The sequence below is a fragment of the Desmodus rotundus genome, chromosome 6, assembly GCF_022682495.2.
Source record: "Desmodus rotundus isolate HL8 chromosome 6, HLdesRot8A.1, whole genome shotgun sequence".
NCBI lineage: Eukaryota > Metazoa > Chordata > Mammalia > Chiroptera > Phyllostomidae > Desmodus > Desmodus rotundus.
The window spans coordinates 58,047,528-58,074,030 of NC_071392.1; the positions used below are offsets into that span (position 1 = coordinate 58,047,528).

Genomic DNA, 26,503 nt, shown 5'->3' on the forward strand with positions numbered 1-26,503 from the left:
GCCCCTAGAGTACAAACTACCACCCTAGTTGACTGGGTACATACCTATGGCTCAGTGGCTAACCAATCAGTGTGCTGGATCTACACTGAATCCCCTTAGCACAGCTGCTGGCCTCCCACTGTGCATCTCTCTGGCTTCCATTGCAAATTGGATTTGATTATGACACCAGTGGAACAGTGCACATTCCTTGTGGAACACAACCTGGACCAACATCTACACTGGGGTGGAGCAATGGTCTGACCAGCCTCGGCCATTAGTCAGGTACTCCATATGGGATGACTCGGCTTGGCTCATGGCTGAGTCCATGGACTTGGCTGAACCAGCCCCCCTCTGTATTGAAAACTTCAAAGGACAAGCCCAAGCAGGCTGGACTACAACGGGTCTGGGTTGGAAGCATACTCTTAGCATTACTGGCAGGCGCAGAATAACACGTGGGCTGCAGTTCCCACTGGGGCCCTCTGGATGTATGGCTAACATGGGTGACCTTACTTGCCTAGAAATTGGACTTGCCATTGTACCTGGGGGTGGCCTTATGTGCCTGTCCAAGTTCATAAAACTCTTGTGAACTGGCCAATTGGGAAGCATTTAAGGCGGGACACCGGGTAAAGCATACCCTTGATGGTACTACCCATTAGCCATTCTTTCTCCTCAAGGTGCTTCTATAGTCACTAAGGCTGAGATAACTGCTTTGGCTTTGTACCCTGCTCCTGCATCAAATGCAACGCATGATTCCTTGAGCCTCTTAAATGAGGCAGTGTATTGAGAAAAGTTGCCCTACAAAATAGCATGGCCTTAGACATGCTCGCTGCATCACAAGGCAGGGTACGTGCCCTAGTTGGGGCTGAATGCTGTGTGTACACTCCAGATGTCCATCACAATGTTAGCCACGGTCTACAGGCATTAACTTGTGAGACCCATGCTATCGAACACCTTCCCCTGCAGGAATGACGGGCATTCTTAACTCCTGAATGGTGGTGGGACCTTGCTGTCTTGGGCAGCAGTGCTTGTGTTCTGGTTGCTTGTTGTTGCAGCGTGTACTGCTACTGCAGCATTTGGGTGCAGGGCTCTGCCCTGCTTGCTAAGGGACCCTTGCAGAAGACATCCCTTACACAGATTATATGGTGAGGAACCCTGAAGTGGTGGAATGTAGGGAAAACGGAGTCAGTCAGGCTCCCTCACTCAGATATCCCAGGAACTGGGACTTAGCAGTGTTTCTATAACTGTGCTTAATGGCTCACATGTGTGGAATCAAGGTCTGTTATATAACCAGTGATAGTCTATGCTGGCACCCAGCCGGCTTTGTATGCACTTAGTAGCGTATTTTTTGGACCATAAGAGGCATCTAGATTTTAGAGGAGGAAAAATAGAAAACAAAATTTTGAAGCAAAAAATGTTGTAAAATATTTAATAACATAAATAACATAATATTTCACCAATGTAAATGTGAGCTACATTCGGACTATAAGATGCACCCCCACTTTCCTCCCAAATTTGTGGGGTGTGTCTTATAGTCCAAAAAATATGGTATATGAAAGAGTCAGAATTTTCCTCGGTGCAACTCATGGCTTGCACTTGTGTGTGGATAGCGCCACCACAGAATAAAGGCCTGTCAGACTTCCTGACATATCCGGCATTTTCTTCAGTCTCGTGTGAACCTGCCTGGCCTTGAACAACTGCAGGACAGGAGTATTTGGGGCAGCAAACAAAATGAGGTGAGAACAAGTAAAATTCAAAAAAGATTTTATTGATACTGATGATTTTATTCTGGGTTTTTGTACAGAGAACTTTCAAATAATTATAAACTTAGAGTAAACATTTGTCTGATTAAATAAAACCTTAATAGCATTCCTTATGGTCAAATTAGAATTAAAACAAAATTATCAGATACCAGCACATAAAATCATCCCTCTGATGGCTGGAAAACTGAATCAAAGTCATGGAGGGTACATGTTAATGAGGGTAGGCTATGCTTGGAGAAAGCTGGGTCTTTTCAATATTTACTCCTTGTTTACTTCATCACCATTCTCCTCTCGGAGCTTGAATATGGGAATCTGCTGACCATCCTTGAGCTTTAAGAAGACCTCTTGAAGGTGCCACCTGATAGAAACCAAAAGTAATCCAGAAAACACTGGCAAATAACATGGTCATAAAGGAAATAAAGCTCTGGCCAGACAGTTCAGTTGGTTGGAGCATCGTCCCAATATGCCATGGTTGAAGGTTGGGTCCCCAGTCAGAGAATATGCAAGAATCGATCAATGAATGCATAAATAAATAAATGGAACAGCAAATCAATGTTTCTCTCTAAAATTAATAAAAAAGTAAAAAATGTAGTTGTTTGAATACTGTCTTCAAATTTTAAACGCTCTTTTATGATATAACTTTAGGTTTACATAAAGTTTTAACATGTTATTATAGGCTCTCATTATTTAACCAGCATCATTGTTGAGGCAAGTTTAACAGTAAAAGGCTGATGGGTGAATTGAAAGGGCATCAGGAAAGAGAAGGAGTACCTTATTCCCCATTTCCTAATTCACTCTGACCTTTAATTAGTGGAGGCCAACTCCTCCACTAATCCCAGGCTTTGGAGTCAGTGAACCTAGGGGTAGGCAGGCATATAGGAGCTGCCTAAGGGCGGTCCATCGCTTTTGTCCTACGGAATTACAACACATCCTGGCCAAATAGCTAACATCTCTGAGAGAAGCTTGGCAGGAGTGCTGAGTGAATACAGCTATTGGCAATGAGAAAAGGAAAACAAATTAATGGGGTGGGAAGCTTATATAAAGAATGTGTTGTACAATCCTAGAACAGGAAACCATGTCTTTATTTGTAATGATTGAGGCAGCAGTTTTAGAAGCTGTAACATTATCAAAACCAACACTATACCTGGTAAATTCTTGAAATTCAGTAGAGTAAGGAGTGGATAATCTGGCAGATTGCACTGGATAAAATGTCTGGACTAAGCTAAGAGCCAAAACACTGGCTTGCTGCCCAGGCTGTGAAACTTTTCAAACTTTGAAGAAGTACTTCTTATTACCAAAATTATGTAACTAAAAATGAAAATGGGAATCAGGATTGTTTCCATCAGAAGGTTCTTCTGTTCCTCCATACCCACCCATTTTCCCATAATACCTGTGAAAGGGGGCATCTCTGGATGAGGTAACATAGAGATGGCCCGCTGACCTGGATCCAGAGACGGGAATCTTCAACTGTGGGTATAAAATGAGATATGTTGCTGTCCTCTTCAGAGATGACAGAATGATACTTTCTAGAGTTAACCCTACAAAAACTAGTGAAAAACCTGGAGAATTCACCTGGTTTTCTATCTGGCTTCCTCCAAATGTTCTGCCTCTCTTTGGATGGTTTGGTGAGGTCAAGGGCAGCCCTCTTATTTGGCAAGGAGACCTTATGTGCCAAACTAAATGCTCTGAGAACTTGCAATGATTATTTAAAAATCCAGTTAAAAAAGAACAAACTACTGGCACATGCAAAAACATGGATAGATATCAAGAACATGCTACGTGAAAGAGCCTTACCCAACAGTCTATAATGCATGATTCCATGTTCTAGAACAGGTTAAAGTACACTGGGAAAAAATATCAGAAAAGTGATTGCCTCTCCTGGGGCTGGAGGATGTGAGAAGGGACCAACTGGGAATAGCATGAGCAAATTGTAGGGTAATGGGAACTGTCTACATCTAGATGAGGGTTTGCAGTGTACTTGTTAAAAATCAAACTGTACACTTAAATTTGTACCTTACACAGAATGTAAATTTTACCTCAAAAAGGGGGCTATAAACAAATATTAAAATCTAGTTAAATGATATGCATGCTTATGTGTGTGAAGTATATGAATGTCTGAAAATAAAGTGTTCATGGAAAATAAGAAATATGGCTAAATGAATAGGTATGGGGTAAAACAAATAGAGCAAAATACTAATTGTAGAACCCACGTAGCTACTATATGGGTTCCACAGCATATATTATTTTATTTTTTCTGTATGTTTAAAACTTTTCATAATAAAGTAGAAAAAAAAAAGACAAAAAAATCCATTGTTTAAAACAGGAAACTATTACCAGCAAATTGGTACATACTTTGACCTGGACCATAAAGACAGGCTTTAAGGAAAATATATAAAGTCTCATTTGGGAAAGACAAGATCTTGGTTAGTTCGTCTTCACTAGTCACCACAGGCTGGGCTCATAACATGTGGATGGGTGTTGTCCAGATGCCACCATGCCCTGAACCTGGGGAATCAGCATGGGAACCTGAGAAAGCTGGTAGGTGTTTGCTAATGTTTCTCCATTTAGAAAAGTATTGAATGCAATAGTTTTTGTTTCTCAGTGAAAACTGAAGAAATTTGAGCCTTGTGAAGGGGACACAATGTTGTAACAAGGCCATCATAAGGCATTTCCCAGGGTAACTCCCTGTGCCTTTGACAGGCAAAGGTACTTTCATGGGTTAAAAGATGGTATATCTCACCCACAGCAAATTGCCACCAAGAGAAAGAACTGCTTTGGTACACACACATTTGTGTTTTCCAAAATTCTCTCATTTATTTAAATATACTTTAAAGAAGACAGACTTGGGGATGGTGGTTCCATACCCTAAGTCACACTAAAGTGATTCCTTAGAGTTCCATTTCTGGAATCAAGCTACAGCTCTTCTCAGGGGACTATAAAATTAAGCAACAAAGTACATATTGAGCATTTCTTGGTTCTAAAAGAAAACCAAAAATAGGGGTGGTGATAAAAGGGCAGAAGTAGGATTTTGTATAACAGCAAACACAAAGGGATCAATGTCTCAACTTTGGACAGTTGTGTCTCCACTGGGGGATGAGGTACTTTAGACTGGTTTCTTCACTGCCTAGACTTTGCCAAAGAGTAAAGCAGGAGTGTCTGGTAAACCAACATGTTGGCAGTTGACTATTGTACATAGTTGGTAGTTGAATAGTGCATGTATGACATAGTCTGTGAAAAAAATACTTCAATATGACAACTACCTCATAAACAAGTGAAACTTCTTACCTCTGAACAAAATAAAGAAACTACAAATAGGTGCTCTGGGATAAAATGGCCTGTGTTACATATAGGCATCCTTATAAATAGCTGATGGTAAGGGAAGTGAAGAACCCTAATCAAATGCCAAACATACTTCACCAACTGGAAGATCAAAGGAAGGGACAACAGATGGGTCTGGGTCCTTGAACTCCTGTCACTACAGTGTCAAACTGTTCAGCAGCAGCAGCTGAGGCCAGTACCCAGCACCATAGCCAACAATGTCACAGTACTAACCAAGGGCCCTGGCCTGCAGGGCTGGAAGAAGCCCTCTCAGCAGCAGCCAGGACGACTGAGCCAAAGTGAAAGCTGGGACTGAGCAGAGAAGGTTCCCCACTAACATCATCTTGGTGTTAACCACTCATTGGATCACCAGATCAGAGAACTGATGCTGCATCAACCTGCCCATCAGCAAAGGTGCTTGCCAGCTTGAACACCAAAGTCGGGCCCCTGAATTCTGTGCTAGGTGACACTGTGAATAGCAAGACCCAATCTTTGGAATTTCAGAGCTCTTGTGCTTGTGGAGATCCAGCCAAGAAAACAGAGATGGTGAAACACAGAGGAGCCACACCGTATGATGTGAGGGATATAAACGCAAGAGAAATACACAGAGCAATCTGGCTCAGAGCAGGCACTCAGTACATGTTCACCCCTTCCCTTTTCTCCTCAGGTTCCCTTTCTCACTTAATGGCTTCGTCTTTCCACTCACCGATGGTAGTAGCATCACCTTTGACCTGCCCCGCTCCTGCTATAAAACTGTTACCAAGTCCTATCACCTGCAAAATGCAACTGCCTTCATATCCATCTCTCATTTCTCTAGGCCACAGCTCTGGTTCATGCTTTCACCACTGTATACCCACATGGCCACACTACTCTCCTAAAGGCTTCTAGTCCCTAAGTATTTCCAATCTGAATGAATTCATCTTGTTTTAAAACCAAATCAATTAGACTTGGGGAAGGGTGGGACCCTGCCTCCTCTGCCCATCCCAGCATCTGTGTGCTGCAGCCTCTAGCAAGGAAAGTACACATAGATGTGGGTATTAATCAACATCTTAAAAGAGAAAGAAAAAGAAAAACAGATCAAATATTTATGAGAATACTTGAGCATGAATTGCTATTGCAGTTAAAAAATCCAATAAAACTATTTCTATGATAATTAAAAAATAATAAAAAATAAACTAGACAGAGCATCACACTTTTATTCTCAAAATACTTCAGAGCTTTTGCTGACCACAGAATCAAATGTGTATACTTCACACAATGAGGTTGCAGCCCTTTAGTTGCCCTGCCCATCCTACCTGACTACACCCTGCCTCAACAGCCTGCAGCTATACTGAGGTCACACTGGAGGGAACACAGTGAGACGCCTTCCTAGGTATGCTGCTCCTCATTCTGGCATTCCTTTCCTTTAGCAAATCTTCTAGCCCACTAACCACTCCATTCAGGCCTCGACTATTGCATTTGTTTCACCCTGTCTTAATCTGGAGTTTTAAACTATTAACTTCCCTGAAAGCTTCCTGCATCTCTGTATTTCCCACACAGCTTAGAATCACTTTTCTATCTCAGAATGTATCAATACATACTTATTAAACAGAACAACAAATGCATTTTATATTTAGGTGAGTTTTAACAGCTGACTTATAAAAGAAGATACAATATAGTTGGAAAAAGTGGACTGGCATTCTATGCAATCAATGTAAATCGATAAGCTTTAAAACTAAATTTAAATAAGCTCTTTACATTTGAATGAGAGTTCATGAGTTGTAGATATCAAGTTTAAAGCTGAAGTAAGTGGTGGCTAACTACTACTAGTTATTTCTTAATCAGTTAAAGATAGAGGCTTGAGCACAAACATAGCATTCCCTGCCACATCAATTGTCCAGAAAAGAAAAAAAATGAAAATAAATTTTTCTAAAATTTTTTAAAAGGTCCCAAATAATCCCTAGTGACAGTTTCACATGGTAGCTTTACCTATCCCACATCCTTACTCCAGCTTCTTCCCAGACACTCTCTGGATTCTGGTGGCCCCCTCCTCTCCTTCAGCAGGCACCTAGCCTATAATTCTCTGGGGGGAGCATGTTACCTGGGCATCAGCAATGTCCACGAAGTTGTACTTGTCAGTGAGTTGAAGATAGTGAATGTTGAGAGGAGTGCCCAGAGCTTCCAGAGCCTCAGAGTGGCTATGCAGCTGCTCCAATGCCAACTGGTAATAGGAAGCCTTGGAAAAAGTTTCTAAGTGGGAAAGACAATTGTTTTATTTTTGCTTTTCTTTATTGAACTTGGTCAGGTAGACTCTCTGTAGAAAGTTAAATGATACAATTCATGTGCAACAGGGAAACAGAAACAAATATGAAATTTATGGATGGAAGAATAAGGGACAACCTACTCTAAACTATCCATTTTAGAAACTCCAAAACCAAAGTCTACAAAGTCAGGATCTGTGGAGATGTGGCAGATGACACTAGGCAAGATACTTAACTTTTCTGTGCCTCAATTTTTTCATTTCTTATTTCTTCATCTAAGGCAGGAGTGTCAAACTCATTTTCACCAGGGACCACATCAGCCTGGCAGTTGCTTCAAAGGGCCTAATATAATTTCAACTCCTTAACAGTTACGGACTAGTTACATTTATACAATCCTAAAATTACATTCAGCCCTTTGAAGGCAACCATGAGGCTGATGTGGCCCCCAGTGAAAATGAGTTTGAACCCCTGATAAGGGGTTTGATCAGATCTTCACTAATGCTCCTCTGGTTCTCAGGACCTAAGATACTATGATTTGCTAAAAGTGACAATGCTAGTTCAAGGCAGAGGTGGGGCCAGATCTATGACTAACTTCTAAACACTGCTTCTTCCACTTAGATGAAGGTCCTGATCAACCAGCATAAAATAGACCATAACATCAATAACAAGAAAAGCCGAAGGCCCGAAATTGGACATTAAAATGTTAGTTTTCAAGTTTACAGATTTATGCCGACATTTTATGCAGATAAAACTTATAACTTGCTTTGTTTCAGGAACTTTTCTTGGCCCAAAGTGTAATAGGAACTCCAGGAAACATCTCCCTAAAGGTATAAGGTACTAGGCAGAAACAAAAGTAGGCTTCCCAAGAAAGGTTTTTGGCTTGACATGAAAAAGCTTCCCTCTTATATATCCAACCACATAAATGAAAGGGAAAAGCACTTTGAGCCTAAAGAGGCAAAAGAAAAGATCCCCTCCTGTTCTGCTTCTCAGGAGTACAACTGTAGGGGATGCTATTGATGCAGGAACTCAAGAATTGGAAAATTTTAGTTTTAAGTAATGATTAGTAAGGTTAATAGGCTTAGTAATTAATTAATGCATGTAAAAAGTTATTGTTTCAGGAACTGAAGATATGACCCACTCTGACTCCAGGAGACCACAAGCAATTTGACATTTGTGTCCCAGGAGGACAGCAAGCAATCAAGTGGTATCTGAGGCACTGTGTTCCAGGGATAGATATTCCACAGTTCAGGACACAGATAAAGAACCAACAGTCAATGGAAGGTAGGGAATTTGCCAGACAGCAGCTTTTATCTGATTAACCTTTTCCCTCAATCCCAAAATCTTTACCTATACTTCTTTTTCCCTGAATTCCAAACCTTTTACCTATATTTTTTTCTCCTTACAAAACAGTATGGCTTGAAATGTAAGACAGTCTTTTAGGAGACATAACCCACTGTCTCCTCAGATTGCCAGCCATCTGAATATACAGCCTATAAAGATTCAATCCCTGTCTCTACTTATTGGTTCTGGTAGTGACAGGCAACATGAATGCCAACTTTTCTGGTTTCACTGTGGGAGTGAATAATGTGCCAGCCATGACAGGAAAAGGAGTAGCAGATACTGGGTCCAGACAGTTAAACTTTATTGAGGATTTCCATGCCTAGATATTGTTCTCAATATTTCATGTATCTCAATGATTCTCACCATCTCACAGGTTGTGAGATTTATTTTCACAGGTTCACATGCATAATCACTAATATTATCCCTCATCACATAGGTAACTGAGGTCCAGAAAGGTGAAGGACTCCTCCACAAGCCACACAACTGGTCAAAAGCTAGAGCTGAGATTCAACTAGCTGGCTATAAGACCAGCTGGGCTGTCTATTGGCTGACTCCAGCTTCCTAAGGGGGAAAGGCTATGAATCTCCCAACCTGTAAAATGCACCCATTCCTGTCTTGTTTTGCCTCTACTCCTTTGACAGAAGGGAAAGTATGTTGAGCTATTCCAGTCTGAATTATCCCTGGGAATGCTCTTCCTAGGTCAGCTCTAAACTCAAGGGCCTCTGGGCCAACTGAAAGAAGGTTAGAAAGAATGGTTGGAAGGGAGACTGTGTTCTCTTTGGCTGATTGTTGGTGATTCTAATATTCTGGCAGGAAGTGAAAATGCTGCAGAGTCAGAGTGAAGAGCCAAGCTGGGAGGGCATGAAGCTTCAAAGAAAGTCGTTCTGGAAAAAAACTGCTACTGCTTCACAACTAGCAGCAACTAAATGGTCTTAAATGTTCTGGTTGCTCACAATAACTATGGCTTGTCTTTACAAATTCAAATTTCAATGCAGTGGGGCTTGAAGCCACGTCTGTCAAGATTTTGCCATCCTGGACTCTCCTTTTATTTTCTACTCTCACCAGAGACATCCCTTGCTCAAGGTCCCCTCCTTCACTACATCAACATTAAAGAACAGCAGGGCAAACAGGCTGAGAACACTTGAGAAATACAGCCAGTTTTCCCCACCTGTAAACCATCTGGTATTCCCCCTTTTCTCTGTTCTTTATATCATCTCAGATATCTTGGATCTCCTGTGCCTATCCCACTTTTTACAAGGCTTCTGGTACAAACCAATCTGGGTCTTTTTATTTAAAATTGAGGTTCCTAAGAAAATTGGGATTATACGATAAAAAGGAGGCTACAGGGAATGGAATGGTGTACTGGTTTCTAAAAATAGCCCTCTCCTACTTTCTTCTGTGCAGAAAGCATCTGAAGTATTTCCTATGATGGAGGAACACAAGGATAAGAGAGGTAGGAGGAGGCCATGCCTCAGGCAGTTTGCTGGATACTTACTTTGTATAAGGTAATACACAAGGGCGTAGCCCCCACTAGTCATCACACTGGTAAAAAAGACCAGTTTTCCCAGAGGCACTGGCATCCTGATTCCTAGAAATTTAAAAACAAAAGATGTCAACTTATTGTTACATTCAGGTTTGTATGAAGGGTCTTTGCCTGGACTGGGCCCCAAAAGGAAAACAAAGCAAGGAATAAGCTAGCAAGGTGAACGGGCCACCTTTCCCCCTTTCCTTCCTTTCAGAATGCCAGGGCTGGTTCTGAAGCCAAAGCAAAAGTGCCCTTATGAGGGTGGCCCAAATCCACGACTCAGGCCATAGGGGTGATGGCTGAGCACAGAGCAAGCATTCAGTACAGCCCTGTATGTGTGGAAGGTTAGCCCAGAATTCGTATCTTGCTCCAGACCACATTTAGTCATCTCCCTGCAAAACAGATACATGATAGGAGGCAGTTATAGTTGAGGACATAACCCACTCTGTATGCCAAGTCCTGCATTGCCCTGGAAGCACAGCCAGGAAGCAAAGCCACCTTGTGTCATGGCAGCTGGTAAACAAGGAGCTTATTCTTTTACAGCAATAGCTAATCTTACAAGCTTTAAAATGGGCCCCAGTGGTCACTGACTGCTTTCTTTCATATCTGAAAGAGTGTTCTATCCCTGGGCCTGTTGTGAGAACAACAGTGAGAAGAAACTCTGTTCTTCTTCCTGACACAGTAAAGCATTACAGATCAGCAACTCCGTCAGCATGCAAGCAGGAATTATTAGTAGTACGTCCTCAGGGAAGAGAATGGGCCTTGCTAAGGTGGAGGAGAAGGGCACAGGCAAAAGCAAGGGCAGCAAGGCATCAGGTCCTTTGTCCTGAAGACTTATATATAGTTAACGGGATGGTGTCAGGGAGTTACATATTGATTGGTGGGTAAAAATGGTGCCAGTTTCCCCTTGGGGGACATGACCACCTAAATGTAGGTATGCAGGTATGCATTGGAGGGTTAGCCTAGAATTCTTATCTTGCTCCAGGCCACATTTAGTCAGTCACTTGTTGTAAAACAGATACAAAATAAGAGACAGTTAATTAAAGTTGAGGCAGTTACCCAAAGTTATTTATTGGCTCTTCTGTAAGCACCAGGGACCCCCTATTAAAACAGATAGTGACCAGAGGCAGGCAGTTAACTGAAGTTGTTTTATGGGCTTCCTCTTTGGGCACTGTGGACCCTCTCCTCTTCCTCCTTCTAGACCTTGGGATAAATACACAGTTTCAAAGGCTTTCTTTCTCAGACAGTGGACATGACACATACAGAATTTCAAGGGCTCCCCTCCTCCTGTGCTATTATGGTATTTCTTGTGATGTTCAGAACACCCGGCAATCTTATCAGACCAGGCTCAGGACTGCTGAGTTAGTGGGTAAGACATGTCTCCCTTCTCCCCTGTACCTTGGTTTACTATCCTTCCGAACAGGATGAAGAAACTGTGGTTATGACTTTCAGGCTGAACGAACAGATAAGAGAGGAGCCAGCTTAGCAAATTCAAGTACCATACCCACCCACATAACTCTTGTCCCTTGAAGGCCCAGGCAGGACTAGGAGTGGCATGTAGGCCTTGATGTAGCCAATTATACTCCTTCTTGGAGAGTATTTAACCAGGCTCAAACCTGGATCTGAATCTTTCTGTAAAATACCCAACCATAAAACAGAGTAGGATACTGGCTTACATCAGGGGTCACAATTCAAAATCCCACAGAGCTAGAAAAGTCACATAAATGAGAGCAGATATGTGGGCCAGATCTGGATGAGCCTTTTAATTTTTCCAAAAGTCTTTTATGTAAAATTGACTAAATTCTAAAATTTGACAACCAATTAAAAACAAAAACTAAAAAAATGCATCTGTGAATCAGATTCTTTCAGGGCATCCTTATGCTAGGTGAGAAAAATTTCTTTACATTTACTGACATTTCTTAAAAAAAAGAAAAGAAAAAAAAAAACTGACCTGACATGGAAATTCCAAGTTTAGATAAAGGAAAAGATGACCATAAGTGTTTATGTCCTGAACATTTAACCTTAGATTTTTATCACCTTCTTTAGAAAACAAAGCCCTTGATGTGACCTAATGCTAGTTCATCCACTGGCTGAATCTGTGAATCAAGGTAAACACCTTCTTACCATCTGCTTCTCTGCTTTCAAGAATATGAAGAGTAATAACAACTGTCTACCTATTATTTCTGGAATGTGGAGGTAAATGAATCCATAAGAAGGACTATTGGAAAAAGTTCCTCATGTGGATATTCGTTCTAGAAACTAATAATTAAACACACCCTTGAACAGTGCTAAAATTGACTAGTTTTATACAGAAATTACCTTGAATCCAGGTTTATGTATATAAAGAATTTTGATGAACTATAAAAGCAGGCAGGGTGAAGTTTTAGCTCATATTTATATTATTTATTTATTATACTGTTTTGTTCAACTAAGAAAAGGCAGCTGAAACCCCAAATAAATGTACTGCAACTGCTATAAGAGTTTCAGCTGGTGTTCTATATAGTATGCAAGAATGTCAAAGCAGAGTGTGAAGTCAATTAAAATAATGTAATCTGGGAAAAGCCATTTAGTCCAATAATGAAAATGGTCAGAGCATCTCCAAAGAATTCATTAGTCAGATTTTGCTTAATTTGAAAGATCCCTCAACAGGGTGGGGCCATGAGCAAGAGCTCTGCAGAGCTTCTCACCAGATTGTAGTTTCTAAAGCTGGCAGGAGGCATGAAGTAAACGATGTTTTAAAATAACACAGAGAACACCATCCCATCTTTCATGTGAAATAGCTACAAGTGAAGACTAATGACCAGGAGAAACCCAGAGCTATTCAGGCAGCCACTTTCATCTACTGCTTAACTTGAGGTACCCTGAAGGGTTCTAACAGAGAACCTGGCCAGGAACATTCATTACCTTTTGCCAGCTTTCTTGAAAGTCATCAAAGAAAATCTGTCCTGTAATTAGATAATAATTTTAAATTAAAATCACTTTTTCCAACCCAATTCTCTCTAGTGTATAGTTTTATATAGTCAAGGTTTATTACCAACCCAAGCTTTAGAACAAACAAGAAGTTAAACTTCTAAAACAAGCCTTGACTACAAAGAGCCCTAGTTTTCCCCCTTTCTCTTCTGCCATAAAGGGAAGAAAAAGCAAAGCCTGCTGGTTTGCTGTCCGTGTACTACGTATCTTTTGTTGCAACTACCAGAATACTGGTGTGGGCAAGGGAGGGTGCACCACTGCAGCAGCAGGTATGTGACCACAGTGTACACAATCATAGACCCAGTCAGCAAGCCCACTGAAACAAGATGCTATCAATATAAGCTGTACACCATAGATTAAAAACAGCTTTTCAGGGTTAAAATGAAGTAAAAATATACATAGCCCTTAATAATACTGATATTAATAGCAAATATTTGTATTTCTTACTATTAGGTACCTGGTATTATTCTAAGCACTGTACATATACTTCATTTAATTCTCACAATAACCCCATGAAGTAAGAACTATTGTTATCATATCTATTTTACAGATGAGCAAACTGAGGCAAAGATAGGTTTGGTAATGTACCTCAAATCACACAGATAAGCCTATAAGTGGTAGAACTGGGATTCAGACCTAGGCACTCTATCTCCAGGGTCTGTGCTCTCATCCACTGTGACAAACTGACTTTAGGATATCCACTGATTCCAGAAATACCGAAATGTCAAAAAAAATTATTTATCTCTGAATTACAATAATATTCATTGCAAAAGGCTTTGTCAGGTATGCCATTTCTGCTATTTTTCCAGAGAAGAATATGACATGTATTTGTATAAACTTCAGTCTTTCTTTTGCTTTTGGTTTTTGAGGGCCATCACTGGTCAAATAGTGCTGAGGGGAATACAGAATATTCACAATAATTACAACACAGATAGGGCCACCAAGTACAAATGTGTATTTGGGCATGACACAACCCTAACAGGTTGCCACTGACAGGGTAAACAACTGAGACTCATATACAGGGTGGGGCAAAAATATGTGGGACACAGTTTATTCTTATCTTATTACATTATTTTCCATATGAACAACTGTAAACCTACTTTTGCCCCACCCTGTATTTATTAAGATGGTTTTCCAACAGTTGGAAGTTCTATAAAGTGTCTTAAAGAAGGAGTGGGCACCTTTTTCTAATTTGCACTTATGAATAAGAAGCAGCCTATTTAGTATGACCAGAGATGTGTACCAGTAGAGGAAGCAACACCCAGAAAGTGGTCAGCTCTGTCAGGAGGGGACCAGAGAAAGGTGAAGGAGCAGGAGAAGGGCTTCACATCAGTAGAAATCACAAGAAAAGGCAGAGTGGCAGAAGCAAGAGCTGCACACTGTGAAGATCTGGCAGGGAGCCATAGGAAATGGGTCTGAAAACGGAGACTGTAACTGCTATGAAAGGCCGTGTACCCTGCTGGACTTTACCATGTAGGCGAATGGATTCAGACAGGAAGATAAATGACACAGGAGGCCCAGACAGAAGACTTTTGTGATGCATTAGCAAAGGTAAGAGCTAAAACCTAGGTACTAAGAGTGGATCAAAAATGACAGTTTCTTAAAATGTTTAGGATAGTTCTTATTTATTTGCTAGTTTGTATACCTATAGGGAACTGTTCCACACGTGGGAAATGTAGCCCAGCTCCCACTTGGAAAAGCCAGTGGGTGCGAAGTTCAGCAGGCAGGACCCACTCCCACGACCCATTAGCCCGTGGGCAATCAGGCCTGCATTGTACCTAGGCTGCTATGAGACTTGCTTTTGCTAAAACTCCCTCACTCTGAATTGAGGCAGCAAACATTTACTGAGTATCTTTAACTTCCTAAAGTTTGTGCTAAACCTCCCAAGTATGGAGTGTAACCAGTTCAACCACTTTCCCCCTTGAGCTGTAACATCCTTCTCTTTGAAGTAATTACCAGCATTCTGTCCTTTGTTGTCTGTAAAAGGTAATCACCTACAGTGAACCTGTGCATAGTAAATGAGGACCATCCTGAATGTAATGTGCCCAGAAAAGCAATAAAAGCCTGTCCAGGCAGGGGTTGGGCTCTCCCAGGGGCTCTCTCTGGCCTTCACGCCCTCTCTCACTTAGAGAGTGGCCATGCCATCCCTTTTTCTCCACAGGATTTCTGTAGTCCATGTGTGTTTGTCTATTGCTGCCACAACACAGTGTCCTGCTGGCCGGGATCTGCATCATATACCAGCTTATTCCAAAAAGGATGATGGGGCATGTAAGGATACATACATTAGAAGAGAAAAAGCAAGTAAATGGATGAGGAAATGAAGACAAGTGGAAAATAATTTTAAGAAGAGAAATACAGTTGGGGTAAAGTTAGTGCACAAAATTAAGCACTGTCATGCACTAGACATTTCTTCAAGGTGGCCACAGATTTGACACTGAGTTTCATATCTGCCCATTAGAAAGGAGAGACTGAACAGTTGGTAGGTCTACACTGTCCATGCGGTAACACAAATCAGCAGCTGAGGAGGAATATGACCTTTCCTAGCAATACACCAAGCCTGAGAAAGATCTCTATTATTCTTCCTTAGAAAAGGATTCTCTGACGTGGCTGGTGTTGTAAACAAAACCCTCAGTATATGTTTTTTTAAGTTCACAATTTTCAAATGACAATTTTTTATAACATCCTATAGTGAAAGCCACAATCACAGTCCAAGAAAAAGCAATAAACAGAATTTTACAAGTAGCCAAAACAAGTGGAGACAGTGGCAAGATCTGAGGGGCTATCTTGATCAGCAGAGAGATGAGACAATCATGATCCACCTGGTCTCCAGGGAACTGCTCCATGTATCAAGAGGTCATGGGTTTGGGACAAGAGGGCAAAAAAAGAGGCTCTGCCTATGCCTTTTTAGAACTAGCTTCAGTTTACCTGCCCCATCAGCTGTCTTGAATCAAGAGTCCTCAGTAGCTTCCAAACCTCATGAAAAAAATATTTCAAAAAGGCACAGTAGAGAACTAGAGATAGATTTTAGGCTCCTCCATGAAGGGTATATTTTAGAAGTAAGCTTTTGATAAGAATTGAAAAATTTAAATTTGATGTGAAAATCTGCAAGAAGCTCATATTCACTTAGTCTACTATACAGTCAATTAAAGGAAGATTTTTCTGATTTACAGTTAACCAAGAGGAAAGGATTGCAACCCATTTTTAAAAATAGCTGTTTTTACACACAAACAGTGACTTAGACCCCCAAAGACCAATGGTTTACAAATTTGTTTTAAAGTACTAAATCCCTTTCTATAGCTAATGTGCTGTCAAACAGATGCCACCAGAACTGCACAAGCTGACACAGGGTAGAGGCTCCTCATGTTTGTTTCCCCTGGAGCCCCTGACTAGATGAAGGAATTACAGGTAGGTTCACTAGGGGGTTCACTACAGGGTTGAACAGAAGGTTTGAACCACAGGCAGAATCAGACCAGGGAGGGTAGAAGCAGTGGGTGGTGCAATCTCAACCTGGGCCACACATCAGAATCAACTGAAAAGCTTAAAAACAAAACAAAACAAAACAACAACAACAAAACCCCCCACCAAAACCAAATGTCCAGGCCACACCCCAGACTCATTAAAATAGAATCTAGGCAGATGGGATCTAGGCATTGGTGTTTTTTAGCCTCCTCGGCTGATCCTAATATGCAGCCAAGCTTAGAAACCAGTGGTCTACACGAAGAAAGCACAGAAAGTGAGCACATGGCCTGAGTTTCAAAGACTGGTCAGGTGATCCCTTAGGGCAGAGTTGTCAAACTCATTTTCACCAGGGCCATATCAGCCTCACGGTTGCTTTCAAAGGGTCAAATGCAACTTCAACTCCGTAACAGTTAAGGAGTAGTTACATTTATACAGTCCTTAAATTACGTTAGGCCCTTTGAAGGCAACCATGATGCTGATGTGGCCCCCGATGAAAATGAGTTTGACACCCCTGCCTTAGGGGCTCCTGGGAAGTTACAGAGTAGAAACAATTATTCCTCTATCTATGCCACACACGTCACTTAAATCCACATTATCTTGAGATGTAGAGCCTGTGGCAATATGAAACAGATGTCTTCCCAGGGATTCAGACATTGGACTAGAGGCAGACCACCCTAGAGGACCAGGGCAGATGGTGGGAGCCTCAAGTAGAGATTTGCCAGTCTCTGATATAAAATCCCTGTGTTTAATAAGAGATGAGCTTGGGAGACCCAGCAAGACGGTTATCCTTAAACCTAGTTGTGAAATATGGACCAAACTACAGATACAAGTCCTTGATTTATAGACAGCATGGTTTTCTCACATTGTATTATTTCTGGTATTGTTGAGCTATGTCTTACAAGCTGGATCAACTAAAGTAATTTTTTTCTCTTCACTACTACACCCAAATTGTTAACACCATGGTTCATCTTAATATGCTAGAAGTGGGCATAGAGGCAGTTGAAGTAGGAGGAAGGCCACAATCCTGTTCATGAACCCAGGGGCCTTATGACCTTCCCAGCAGCACTATTAATATATTAACACACTGTAGTTCTTTTCTAACTCTGGCTTTGCTAGGCAGACCCACTCCAGGCATATTCTACCCATCTGCTTCATTTTCTCTGGGTGACATATGGCTGGCCTGGCTTGACCCACATCTGAGAGACTATTTGGGCCATGCACAATGCAGGATAATTTATATGCACTAATACCATTTCTTATAATAACTATGAAAGGTCAGATATTATTTTTGTCTTTTTTGAGATAGGAAAAGAGCCTCTAGAAAGGTTATGAAATGTGTTCATAGGTCATTCCACAGCAGAGCTATTACACTGCCATCTGTCTGACCCCAGAGGCCTTGGTCTCTCCACTGTGATAAAACCCATGTTTCAGACCATAAATTTCAGAGCAATCAGCTTTTCATACAGGTGGTATGTGCTGTCTGAAAGCTATTCCAAAGGTTCAAATATGCCATTTGAGGGAAATCACCACTACTCTCAGAAGTAGTTTTAATCAATATATTCCCAAGTTACAATTTTAGGGGTCAAGAAAAAAACAGGGATATAAAATCTACTTAGAGACTACTGGAAGGAGAGGCAGAGATCGATCTTCCCTATTTGTTAAATGGCACTGCCCACTGCTATTACCATCCAGCCTTTATAAAATCAAACCATAGCAGGGAAGGAAGGGGAGGGAATTATGCTTACAAAAATAAAGATGAAAAAATTAAGGTAGTAAAAATTAAAATTAGTATGAAAGAATAATAAGAAACACAACCAACCCTGGCTGGTGTGGCTCAGTGGATTGAGCACCAGCCAGCGAACCAAAGGTTTGCTGGTTCAATTCCCAGTCAGGGCACAAGCTTGGGTTGCAGGCTAGGTCCCCAGTTGGGGGTGGATGAGGCAACTGCACATTGGTGTTTCTGTCCTTCTCTTTCTCCCTGCCTTCCCCTCCCCTTAAAAATAAATAAATAAATATTTTATAAAAAGAAACGCAACCGGAGAGGCAGAAGATGGCGGTGAGATAGGTGGGAGCGGAGTCCACTTCCCCTCAACACCAGTGAAACACCTAGCTGATCTGAGGAGCAGAGCCAACAGCCAACGGTATTCCAGCATATATGAAGATTGGAGACCAAAGATAGAGGACATTGAAAGATCAGATGGTAAGAAGAGTGCTTAAGGACAATAAGGTCCCTGGGACCAGCGTGGGGACCAGGGAGGCTGAAGCCCCGGCCAGGGCGCAGGGTCTGCTGCAGGATTCTTGGGAGAGAGCCAGGCTGGGCTGTGTGAGCAGCCAGGTGCCTGTTTGGACCAGGGAGGATTGAATAGGAAGAATTTCTCAAAAAGGAAAATAACATAGACGCACTCAGCAGCTAGTCAGAGAACTCTCCGCAGCAGACGGGGCCTCTGGCGCCCCTCCCCCCTCAGCCCCTGGAATGTGAACGCAGAAAAGCAGCCCCAGCGCTCACCTGAAGCCCAGTTGTGTGCACCCAGATTAGCGGACTGGGGGCCCACAACTGAAAATCCGGGTGAGCGCACGCCCTGATAAGCGGCCTGGCTGCCTGGGCGCCAGACCCAAAGTGCCCCAATGGGCGCGTACCCCAATCAGTGGCCTGGGGACCACACCTGAAACCCCGGGTGGGCGAGTGCCCTGATAAGCGGCTCAGCTGCCTGGGCGCACAGGCAAAAAGCACCTGGGTGGGCGCGCAAACCTAAAACCCCGGCTGGGCGCCCACACCTGAAAACTCGGGTGGGTGCGCAACCGGATCAGTGACTGGCTGCCCCGCGCACAGACCCAAAGCGGGGCATCGGCGGTCAACCCAGGCCCAAAGCCGAGAGCGGCCACACAACCCGATCAACGGCCTGACTGCCTGCAGGCGACCACACCCAAAAGCACTGGGGTAAAAACTCCTACCTAGCCCCTGCACACAGAGCCCTGCAGGGCCTACTGGCTCTCTAGGACTAAGGCAGAAGCCCAGCAGAGGGGAGCTGCAGGGCTAGGGGAGACAGCATTCTCCGGAAAGACTCGACCCAGTACGGGACTGAACTACCCCATAGCAGCACTGAAAGCCCCTAGCATCTAAGACAGCAAAGAGCAAGAAGATGGAATGTGAGTTGCCCCTAATTGGTGCAACTCAAGGACAGCACAGCTGGTGAACTAAAGGCCTAGTGGGGAGCAGAAGGACCCGGAGGAACTAGACTGAGGCTGAAGAACAGCGAAGAGTGTGGCTCAGGAAGGGAGAAAAGTGAAACCAATCCTTCCAACCACCCCCTCCCCCCTCCCGTGACACAGACAGAAAGACCAGAAGAACTAACCTGACCAGTTTAAAGCCAACAGAAGACTTTTTTTTTTCGTTCTTTCCTCCTTTCCCCCTGAATTCCTTCTTCCTTTCTGTCCTTCGTTCTTTTTTTTATTCCTTCTTCCTTCCATCTTTTACCTTTTTTAATTCCTTCTTCCTGCCTTCTTTTATTAATTCTTTTGTTTTAATTTTTGTTAAAATTCCTACTTATCTTGCCTCCGATCTTTCTTGATTCCTTCTTCCTTCCTTCCTTCCTTTCCTTTTCTATTCCCTTTTTCCCTCCTCCCCTTCTTTTCTTTTCTTTTCTTTTCTTTTTTTTTTTTTTTTGCCCCCATTCCTCTTTTTCCCACAGGTGAGACAACAAAATCTGGAGTGCTGAAAAGACCAGAGTTAGACCTTGTTACACCATAAACGTCAGCTCAAGACCAGTGAGCACAGGAGATTAAGGAGACAGCACCACTGAATCCCATTGGCATTCTACCACAGAAGTTCATACCATAAACCCAGGGAGTCAGAATAGATCAACTCAAGAAGCAGAGGCTAACAAGAAGAGTCTCAGAAACAATTGCAAGACAAAGAAACAATCCACAAATGAAAGGAAAGGAGGAAGCCTCAGAAAGAATGCTAACTGAAAAAGAGGCAACTCAACTATCAGATACTGAGTTCAAAGCAATGGTTATCAGGAAGCTCACTGAGCTCTCTGAGATCACAGAGAACTACCAGAAACTACAGGGAAATTACAATGAACTCACTGCAAAGTATATCAACATGAAAAAGGAAATAGAAACTATCAACAAGGGCCAAAAGGAAATGAAGAATATAATTTCTGAATTGAAGAACACAATAGAAGGAATGAAAAGCAGACTTGATGAAGCAGAGGATCGGATCAGCGAGCTAGAGGACAAAGTAGAAAAAAACACCCAGAAAAAGCAAGAAAACGAAAAGAGGCTCAGAAAGAATGAAGAGGGATTAAGGGAAATACAGGACAACATGAAACGTAATAATATGTGGATAATAGGGATACCAGAAGGAGAAGAAGAAGAGCAGGGGATAGAAAACTATAGAAAACGGCCTATATCGCTGATGAATATAGATGTAAAATTCTCAACAAAATATTGTCAAACGGCATCCAGCAATACATTAAAAAGGACATACACCATGATCAAGTGGGATTCATCCCAGGGATGCAAGGATGGTACAATATTCACAAATCAATAAGCATAATACATCACATCAACAACAGCAAAGACAAAGATCACATAATCATATCAATAGATGCGGAAAAAGCATTGGATAAGATACAGCACCCATTTCTGATGAAAACACTCAGCAAAGTGGGAATAAAGGGAGCATTCCTCAACATAATAAGGGCCATATATGAGAGACCTACAGCCAACATCATACTCAATGGACAAAAACTTAGACCTTTCCCACTAAGATCAGGAACAAGACAAGGATGCCCTCTCTCACCACTCCTATTCAACATAGTATTGGAAGTCCTAGCCATAGCAATCAGACAAGAAAAAGCAATAAAAGGCATCCAAATTGGAAAGGAGGAAATGAAACTGTCACTGTTTGCAGATGACATGATAGTGTACATGCAAAAACCTATAGACCCCACCAAAAAACTACTGGACCTAATAAATGAATTTGGCAAAGCAGCTGGATACAAAGACAATACTCAGAAATCAAAGGCATTCCTGTATACCAACAACGAAACTGCAGAAACAGAAATCAGGAAAAAAAATCCCATTTGATATAGCAACAAGAAAAATAAACTACCTAGGAATAAACCTAACCAAGGAGGTAAAAGACCTGTACTCAGAAAACTACACAACACTGAAGAAAGAAATTAAGGAAGGCACAAACAAATGGAAGCATGTACCATACTCATGGATTGGAAGAATTAACATCATCAAAATGGCCATACTCCCCAAAGCAATTTATAGATTCAATGCAATCCCTATTAGAGTACCCATGACGTATTTCACAGATATAGAACAAACATTTCAGAAATTCATATGGAACCATAAATGACCCTGAATAGCTGCAGCCATTTTGAGAAAGAAGGGATCACAATCCCTGATATCAAACTGTATTACAAGGCCAATGTAATCAAAACAGCCTGGTACTGGCATAAAAACAGGCATATAGACCAATGGAACAGAACAGAGAGCCCAGAAATAATCTCAAGTCTTTATAGTCAATTAATATTTGACAAAGGAGGCAGGAGCATAAAATGGAGCAAAAACAGCCCCTTCAACAGATGGTGTTGAGAGATCTGGACAGCTACGTGCAAAAAAATGAAACTTGATCACCAACTTATGCCATACACAAAAATAAATTCAAGATGGATAAAAGACTTAAATATAAGTCATGACACCATAATCATCCTAGAGGGAAACATTGGCAGAATAATCTCAGACATTCCACGCAGCAACAACCTCACAGACAGGTCCCCGAAAGCAAGGGACATAAAAGAAAGAATAAACGAATGGGACCTCAGCAAAATAAAAAGCTTCTGCATGGCTAAAGAAACAGCATTAAAATAAAAAGAGAACCAACAGTATGGGAAAACATATTTGCCAGTGATACCTCAGATAAGGGCCTGACCTCCAACATATATATATATATATATATATATATATATATATAAAGAACTCACATGACTCCAATCCAGGAAGACAAACAACCCAATTAAAAAATGGGCAAAGGACTTGAACAGACACCTCTCCAAGGAAGACAGAGGGCCCAGAGACATATGAAAAGATGATCAGCATCAGTAGCCATTAGAGAGATGCAAATTAAAACCACAATGAGGTACCATGTCACACTGGTCTGAGTGGCCAACATAAACAAATCAACAAACAAATGTTGGAGAGGATGTGGAGAAAAGGGAACCCTAGTACATTGTTGGTGGGAATGCAGACTGGTGAGGCCAGTGTGGAAAACAGTATGGAATTTCCTCAGAAAACTAAAAATGGAACTGCCCTTTGACCGAGCAATTCTGCTGCTGGGATTATACCCTAAGAACACTGAAATACCAATCCAAAAGAACCTATGCACCCCAATGTTCATAGCAGCACAACTTACAATAGCCAAGTACTGGAAGCAACCTAAGTGCCCATCAGCAAACGAGTGGATCCAAAAACCATGGTATATTTACACAATGGAATTCTATGCAGCAGAGAGAAAGAAGGAGCTTATACCCTTTGCAACAGCATGGATGGAACTGGAGAGCATTATGCTAAGTGATATAAGCCAGACAGTGAGGGACAAATACCATATGATCTCACCTTTAACTGGAACATAATCAATAGAAGAAAAAAGCAAACAAAATATAACCAGAGACATTGACGTTAAGAATAATCTAACAATAGCCAGGGGGGAGTGGGTTGGGGACAGTGGGAAGAGGGGATTACAGGAACTACTATAAGGGACACATGGACAAAATCAAGGGGGGGGGTGGAGGTGGTGGAGGGAGGTGGGTTCAGCTGGGGTGGGGTGGAGTGATGGGGAGAAAAGGCATACAACTGTAATTGAATAGCAATAAAAATATTTTAAAAAATCAATGTGCATTTTAAATGGGTCAATTCTATGGTATGTGAACTACATCTCAATTAAGCTGTTATTTATTCATTTTATTTTTTTAAAGAACTGTATACTGTATTTGTTCCCCATTATATCCTCAGCTCCAGAACAGTGTTTGGAAATATTATGTATTCAACAAATTCTGACAAAATGAAAAAATAAATTTCAAAACATGTGTAAACCATTATAAAACTCTGTCATATCCACGGTAATGAAATTACTGCAGGATGACATGAAGGGAGTACACAGTGTGTACACATTCGTGTTTTTCTGAAAGGATATAAGACTGAGAAATTCAGCAGAACCAAGAACATGAAGCATATTATGCCAAGATAAGGACTTTGTACTTTCCTGAGTCAAGGAGAAGGCCAATATGATTTTGAGCAGAAAGATTACACAGACTGTTTTTTAAATGCGCCGTTTAAACGACGACGTAATAGAGTTGCTACTTCTATCCAAAGGTGAAGTAGACCTATTGCATACCTTCAAGTAAAGCAATATCCCTCAGGTGAGAATGGGAGGAGGAGGGAGATAGGGGAAGATAGAGGCATATCAAAACGTAAGAATTTTCCTTTTTTTTTTTTTTTTTAAATTACACCCAGCAGGCCGTGCGCGCACACACACAGTGACTGGCGCTCATACATATATATACATACACCGTCCCCTACACTAAAAATCAATTTTACAGTCAGCCCCTATATGGAGCTCAAGTGTGACTCGGACAAAATTATTATGACCACTAGGCCAGAAAATTCTGTAATCGTCTAGGTAGGGTCATTCTCACAGTGCAGTAACTTAGGACCACAAAGAAAGTGCACAGTTCTACCTCTTGTAAAGGACCCCAACTCTTTACAAATGTGCTCTTGGGACCGCTTAGCAAGGACTGAAGGACAAGGCCAAGGTAAGCTACACACGGTTTCCTAACTCAGGGGGTGCAGAAGCCCTTAGTACCACTGCAATGCGCGGAACCCAACTCCGGCCCCCAAGCGCAAACGTGCGCCTTGGCTATGGCGCGAACCATCCGGAGGTGACCCGAAGGAGCCTTCCGTCGTAGCAGCCCGCACGCAAACCCGACTGCTGGAGCAAACCCTTCTGAGCGTAGGAGAGGCCAGAACTCTTTCTCCCCTAGGGAATCTAACCTGTCAGGGATAGAGGTACCACACCGAGAGCTGCTCGAGGATTCCTACGGGAAGTGGAGTGGGCGGGATAAGCATGCAGGCAGGCACGCCCCGCGGGGAGCAGTCGAGACTTCCGTCATCTCCTCCTCGAGAGGCTAGAGCGTCAGGACGTGCTCTTTGCTTGCCTAAGGCGGACTCAAGCCGAACGCGGGGCTGGTACCCCGGGTACCCCGTTGAGATTGCCGGGTTGCTGGGCTTCAGCTTTCTAGCCTCTTGCGCTCTCGCTGGGAAAAGGTTCGTGGCAAATCTACGCTTTTTGTTTTCTGCGTTCCGGTAGGCCCCAAAATACATTCAGTCCATCAGGGCTTGCGGAGGAAATTGAAACCACGGGCTTACTTTGCTCCTCTCAGAAGTGCAAACTCTTGGATGACCCCCCCCACGTACAACAAATCACGGACCATCTAATCCCCCCTCCCGAACTCTGGCACTGAAGTTAATCGTGCTCCCTGCGGCTGAAGATTTGGCAAAAATAAAATTACTTTTATTTACTAAATATTTCCTAAATATCTACTATGATCCAGGGAATGCAGGGGTAAGAAAAAAACTGGAATGGTTTCTGTTTTCATGGAGCGTAGTAGTAAAATGGGTAATAGTAGTATTTACCTCATAGACTTGTTATGAGGATATATAGTGCTTAGAATAGTGTCTGGCACTTTGTAAGTGCTTAGTACACATAAGCTATTAGTGTTTGCATTTGATCATTCCATGATCCTCATCATTACTTTTATTATTATTTACTTTTTTTAGTGTCAAGCTTCAAGTCCCAATACATTTCCTCCATGAAGCAATGAGTCTCACAATTTGTGGGTCACCTATATTATATTTCAAAATCAGACGAATCAAGTTCAGTTTTTAACCTGTTGATCACATGGCTATCAAGAAAAAAATTATATACTTGTAGTCTGTATGGTATTGATGTATTATGCATCCTATACAATTGTCCTAATTCATAGAACTTTAAAAAGATGAGATAAAAAATGTAAATAAAAGTTATCTTATTCCCATGCAACAAATAGGTTGCTGTTCATATATTCTATCACTTTGGAGTCTAATGGCTAAAGGAGCAGATTATAACAGGGGCCTATCATTAAATTATTACTCCCCAGAATAGTTCTTTTACAAATAATACAAACTAATTGTATTTGAGATGCTTGAAAATAAGGAATATCTGAATCATGTCTTACATCAGAGGAAATGAAGAAATAAAATAGATACACATTGAGTAATCTACATTGATCCAACATTGATGATTGACTTCTTAAATTCCCAAAGAAAGAGATTAATATTGCAATGCCTTACACCAAACTTAATATTTTACAGAATAAATCAACTAACAAAAAGGTTATGAGATTTTTGTATAGATGTACTTTATACAATGTTTATGAAAATTAACCCTGGATCAGTTAGCTCTGGTACCATGCCAGAAATAGAAACATACTTACTTTATACCTAAAACAGGATAAAATAGGATTTTCTGTTTGAAAACTCAGAATTTACATTTCTATCAGTGAACTTAAATCTGCTAAAGTTTGATTTAAAATTTTAATATGGTTTAAAAAAATATTCTATAGTGAATTGTGTGCTATATATCTACCCAATATTTACCACTCTCTTACCCCTGTGTAATAAAACCCATTTTTGTTCAGATAGCCACCTAGTTCTCAGTATCAGAAATTATAGTGATCTTTAAACCAGTCACCATACAGAATTTTTCTAGGAATGATTATTAGTCAAGAGATGAGCAAGTGATACAAGTTGGTTCAATCAGACTGAAGGAAAGAACTTCCATTTCATACTTAGGATAA

At 41.6% G+C, this 26,503-nt stretch overlaps 1 protein-coding gene across 2 annotated transcripts; it reads right to left on the minus strand.

The window, feature by feature from the left end:
- Positions 1–1,723: 1,723 nt before the first annotated feature.
- Positions 1,724–24,740, minus strand: COA1 (cytochrome c oxidase assembly factor 1). 2 transcript variants are annotated; one of them, XM_024557150.3, is made up of 6 exons: positions 24,660–24,726; positions 13,068–13,108; positions 10,134–10,226; positions 7,138–7,286; positions 3,130–3,206; positions 1,724–2,097 (listed from the first exon to the last, which is right to left on the minus strand). In XM_024557150.3, exons 3-6 carry the CDS (start codon positions 10,216–10,218, stop codon positions 1,998–2,000), a joined length of 411 nt encoding a protein of 136 aa, XP_024412918.2. In that variant the 5' UTR covers positions 10,219–10,226; positions 13,068–13,108; positions 24,660–24,726; the 3' UTR covers positions 1,724–1,997. The 2 variants fall into 2 exon arrangements, with proteins under 2 accessions (XP_024412918.2, XP_024412912.2); XM_024557144.3 differs by lacking the exon at positions 13,068–13,108 and having other exon boundaries at positions 24,660–24,740.
- Between the last annotated feature and the right edge of the window lie 1,763 nt (positions 24,741–26,503).